The sequence below is a fragment of the Sander vitreus genome, unplaced genomic scaffold (genome assembly GCF_031162955.1).
Source record: "Sander vitreus isolate 19-12246 unplaced genomic scaffold, sanVit1 ctg294_1, whole genome shotgun sequence".
In the NCBI taxonomy this organism is placed as follows: domain Eukaryota; kingdom Metazoa; phylum Chordata; class Actinopteri; order Perciformes; family Percidae; genus Sander; species Sander vitreus.
In genome coordinates, this window is record NW_027595449.1 from 1 (window position 1) to 5,511 (window position 5,511).

The following is a 5,511-nucleotide window of genomic DNA, read 5'->3' on the forward strand; positions in this document are numbered from 1 at the left end:
TCATTGTTTGCTGCTCACAGGCGGGCTGCCAAATACAATGATCAGATTTATGTTTCCAAAGCTGCTGCTGAAGAAATAATTACACAACATAAGAAACATGGACTAAAACCATTCTGTTATGTAATGTGTTTATTTTCAATGTCTGGGGGTCTATGTAAGGGGGTTGTTTCAAACAAAGAGAGAGTTAGTTAGTTGCCATCTGCTGGTGTTTTAACATGTTTGAAAAATGAAAAATCACCTAATGTCTCACAAGGGCCAACCTATACACCTTCAAATCAAAAGGTTACTCCTAATTTCTCTCAAGATTATGTTTTTTTTTATTGGGTCAGTATTGGGTGCATTAGATTAAGAGTTACATAAATCCACTATAGTGATAATGTGTTTCTTTTTTTCTTTTTTTTTTTTTTTACAGATGTCGGCCTTTTTAAACAAATATGAGCATCATTGGTCACTCAATATTAGAAATCATCGCAATCTTATTCCACAGTGTGTCAAATCTGCATAAAAGATGATATTTTCATGTGACTTTTCTTCATTAGAGTTTTAATGTCCCAGCTGTTTTAAATGATCCACAGTAATGAGAAAACCATTTATGGAGAAGCTCTAACATACATGAAGTTTAATATATTGAATATTGGTACAACATATCTAATCTTTTCTCTTAAAGCTCCCATAGCGGCTAGATTTGTATCTTCATGTTTAACCAAGATTATGTTTTTTGTAATTAGTATTATATAATATATAATATATATATATATATTTTTTTTTATATATATAGCTAAACATTGTCACATTTTGGTCAACAAATCAAATAACTACTATATACAAAAAACAACACAAATCAAATGTATATTCCTACATTAATATGCACTATGATCAAATTTATGAGCAACAAGTTAATAAGAGTCCCTTCAGAGCTGCGGCACCTTCAACAGTCAATGTTGTCCCTGAGCTTAAGCCTAAACAGTCTGGAGGGGGTCCAATTGATTGAGAATCTTAAACTGGATTATTCTAATTTTAAAAGTCTCTTGATAGGATAAACAGACATTTTGACCAGATGATGGGTGGCTGGGGTGGAGGTTTTTTTCCATGAATGTCTGCACCACATTTCATGGCAAAACGTCCTATCGCTTTTAAAGTATTTCAATAAGATAAAAAAAAATAAAAACCTCAGTTTGGTGGAAGAGACAAAGTCAAGAGATCACCAAAGTCAGTACGGTTTCATCATGCGGGAAACATGAATATCTGCTCAAAACTGTATGGCCGACTGACACCTCTACAGCCACGCCGAGAGCATGTTTCCATAGGGACTATTTTCTCAGTAGAAAGACGTTCCAGAGACACCTACTCACAGTGAGTATGTAGATTATCCAGAGAAAAGGGGCCATTGTTACTGGAAACAGATGTTGCTGCTGACTTTGAATATATATTTTCCAACGCTGTGAGCTGCACAAACTAAGTTCCATTCACTTCCACTGTATTGGGTAACAGGCATAAATCGCAGAAGTGCGTATCTAAAAAACCTGGGCAAGTAAAACCCAAACTACCTGCCTGGCTCGATAACACCAGAGGTAAGTGAGGTTAGAGCTGTAACAATTCAAAATTTTGCTGTACAATTAATTGTCTCAGAAACAATTATGATTAACAATACTATTGTCTCTTTCAGTCAAATAAAAAATAAATAAAAAATACATTTATTTATTACTTTTGCAAACAAATTAAAGTTGTGAATGAATCCCAGGGTAGATCTTTTGGCTATATATCCCTGTTATGTGACCCAGACAATGTAATACCACAAATACATAGTCTATAAGGTAAACCACGCCTATTTATTATCATAAAACATTTTTATGAACGTGTTTAGGGTCAAGTGCCAACAGCTAACAATAAAAAAAATAATAAACATATATAGTCTGACCAATAATCACTTATATAATTATAATTTTCCACAATTCCACTTACCAGTCACACCCCTTAGGACCTTAGCTAATGTCAGCAATTCATTGCAGTTAGACAAAGAAACTGTGATTATTTAAAAGAATTGACAATTAGACAATTATGTAATAATTGTTACAGGCCTAAGTGAGTCAATACCTTCCAAACAGATCAGTTCTCCTACCTCTGATAGCCTGCGAGTTTGAGGTGAGCACAAACAGTTTGATGAGGCCCAGACAGAGCGGCGAGTAGTCGTGCTCCCAGATGACAGCAGGGATGAGGAGGACCTTTCCGTAGCAGGAGAGCAGCAGGGCTCTGAGGAGCAGGCTGAGCTCGGGGGTCCCACCCTGCAGACGACCTACCACCACCACCCAAAGGAAACACAGCACACCGCCGCAGAACGCTGACAGCTCTACACCAACAACAGACAGACATGTCAGACACAGACGTATTTAATGACGAGTTACTTTTTTAGCACAAAAGGCGTTGGATACTGATGAAACTGTATTATCTGCAACATTCCGTCTGTAAAGAGCAACATTAGTTGTATAAATAGAAATAGTACTTCAGAATTGTACTTAAATACCTTACATGAGTAAATACTCAGTTACATTCCAGCACTGACTGTAACAATCTACAGTATGTGTTCCCAGTAGATAGATGGCCCTGGTGCTCCATGTTAACTCCCTAGGGCTGCAACTAACAATTTCTTTCATTGTCGATTAATCTATTGATTACTTCCTCGATTATTCGATTAGTTGTTTGGTCTATAAAATGTCAGAAAGTGGTTAAAAATGATGATCAGTGTTTCCTAAAGCCCAAGATGACGTCCTCAAATGTCTTGTTTTGTCTACAACTTAAAGATATTCAGTTTACTGTCATATCGTTGGGTATGGGCTGGGTATCGTTCAAAAATATTCCATACCAGTAACGATACAATACCGTGACTTTGATACTGGGTCCTAAACGATACTTTTTTCTATACCAATTTTTTACCTGATGAAGGTCTGAGACCGAAACGTTGTATTTTTCTAAATAAATTATTTCTTGGTAATGGTCAGTGTGCGGGACTCTTCTCTAAGCTTTTGATCTTCTACTTTTGATCATATCCTACGCACCTGCCCAACAAAAGAGCTGTGCAAAAAAGCTTTCTTACATTATACCAATTTTATAAAACAAAAATAAATTACAATATTACGGCACAAATCTTATTTATTTATTTTTCAGCTCCTACTACGAGAACCCCATCTGCGATGTGTAAGCTTAGACAGCCAATCACAGACATTATTAGATCTTGGTAGAAGCATGCTGCATGCTTATTGGCTCACTGACACTGAGGAGATTTACTCCTTAGTATTGAAATTAGGTATTGCACGACAAGACATTTTTTGATACTCGATACTTTAGAGGCAATTTGGTCGGTGCCTAAAAAGTATTGAATTCGGTACCCAGCTCTAACTGTCATAGAGGAGTGAAGAAACTAGAAAATATTCATATTTAAGAAGCTGGAATTTTAGAAAATAACTTAAACAGATAAATCGATTAATCTTTGCAGCTCCATAACACTCTAGCATACACTATGGCAGTGATACAAACAGTATTGCTCTAAAAGATGTATAATGGAGCTCTGGTTTTATCATCTTACCGAGAGCGGCCAATCCAAACATGCCGTAGAACTCCCATTCCTTGGTGTACCTGATGATGTCAGCGGGGTCACTGCTCTGCTCGGAGCCATGGAGCAGAGACCACCTGAGGTAAGCCTCACACAGCAGGCAGAACACACACAACTTCCAGTGGATCTGGAGAGGTGGAAGAGAAGATAACACACACACATGAAGTATACCTGAACACCAGTGGTGGCAATAGTATTCAGATCTTTCATTAAGTAAAAGTACTAATACCACCCTGTGGAAATACTACACTACAAGTAAAAGTCCAGCATTCAAAACATCACTAACAGCAAAATGTACTTAAATTATCAAAAGTGCAGTAAAGTTCCCCTGTCAGTTATTTACTATTCTAAAGGATGCTTTTACTTACTGCTGCATTAATGTGTATGTTGCATTTCCCTGCTGTATATGTTTAAGGTTGTGCAGGTTGACAGCATCATTATATGAACAATACCATGCATGAAGAAAGCAATCTCCTGTAAGTGGAGCATCACACCACTTTTGATAACTTATGTGTCCATCAGAAGGCCTGTTATGTTATAATAACAGGCCTGTTATGTTATAATACCACGTTCAGATATACGTTACTATACTATATGTATATGTTACTTACATTCAAGCTTGTATTGAACAAAATGTGTCTGAACGCCTGCGTCTTGCACAAAATGGCATCAATCAGGATGATAACTGGGTCATATTCAATGTACTTGTCCACTGGCTTTTGGCACGACTCCTGGACACAGACACACACACACACACACACACACACACACACACACACACACACACACACACACGCACACACACACAGTAAGTAAGTAAGTAAACAGAGTAAATAATGTGTTAGCCCTGTATAGCTACACAAATACTTAGCTTTAGAAAGGAGTAATAACAGCTATATGTTAACTGTGGCATATCTGAGTCAAACCATGTTAGCTAGCATCTTCATCATAAACAGTTACCAAACAATTACAATGCAAGACGTCAATAGTCAACGCACACATATGGTTATCTTCAGGATCCCGTTACTGTAATCTCTGTGTAACTCCGGTGCTTTTTCGTTACATTCAACACACCTAAAGTCATATTTCCCCATTATTTTCCCTGTACACTGCTAACTACAAAACTAGCATGACGTTCAACCAAAGCGGAAACACGACAGTTCCATACAGCTCTGCCTTCAAAATAAAAGTGCAGATTTCTTTGTAGGGTTCAGAAACATTTATTGCCAGCGCGCTTTGGAGGAGGGTCTGGCAAAGAGAGACTAATTGACAAGTAGGTTTTCACATACAATGATTTTTACTTGGTGTTGATATACTTATATAATATATACTTCCTTTATTTGTCAAGTGCATACAGATACGAGGAATGCGTTTTCTGCATTTAAGTCAGCTGGGCAGCCAGAGTCCGGAGCCTGAGGACCAACTGTGTAATGCCAGTGCATGGTAGTGCCAGTGCCTATCAAGGGCGATGGCAGAAGTTACCACGAAACCGGTGCACCTGGAAGAAACCCACGCGAACACGGAGAGAACATGCAAAAGCCAAGTAGTGCAGTGTTGAAATTAAACTACCCAACAGTAAAGGAGCAGTGCTTACTTGCTGTGAGGCAGCAGCACTGAGCCACCTTGGCGCCGCCGCTCCAGTCCGTTTTATATTCTTTGTCACCGTATCTTAATGGTAATTTTTAAACTGAAAGTTTTGTAGTTTGGTTTTAATTCGAAAATTATAACGGAACAAGTTTGTATTTGTTCTGTCTAGCTTGACACTGGAGAAACAGGTTTGACAGCCGCAGACTATGCTGGGAAATGTAGTTTAATCGTCCTTTCCGGCTGCGGTCTTTTCGCCTCCCGCAGACTCGCGCGTGAGGGGGGCGTGTTCGTTCGGTTTGGTTTTGATCGAACTGCAG

General features: G+C 38.3%; 1 protein-coding gene across 2 annotated transcripts; it reads right to left on the reverse strand.

Moving 5' to 3' along the window:
* Positions 1–654: 654 nt before the first annotated feature.
* arv1 (ARV1 fatty acid homeostasis modulator) lies at positions 655–4,768 on the reverse strand. Of its 2 annotated transcripts, none has more exons than XM_078244746.1 (4): positions 4,606–4,768; positions 4,219–4,338; positions 3,581–3,734; positions 655–2,293 (listed from the first exon to the last, which is right to left on the reverse strand). In XM_078244746.1, exons 1-4 carry the CDS (start codon positions 4,699–4,701, stop codon positions 2,088–2,090), a joined length of 576 nt encoding a protein of 191 aa, XP_078100872.1. In that variant the 5' UTR covers positions 4,702–4,768; the 3' UTR covers positions 655–2,087. The 2 variants fall into 2 exon arrangements, with proteins under 2 accessions (XP_078100872.1, XP_078100871.1); XM_078244745.1 differs by having other exon boundaries at positions 655–2,347.
* Between the last annotated feature and the right edge of the window lie 743 nt (positions 4,769–5,511).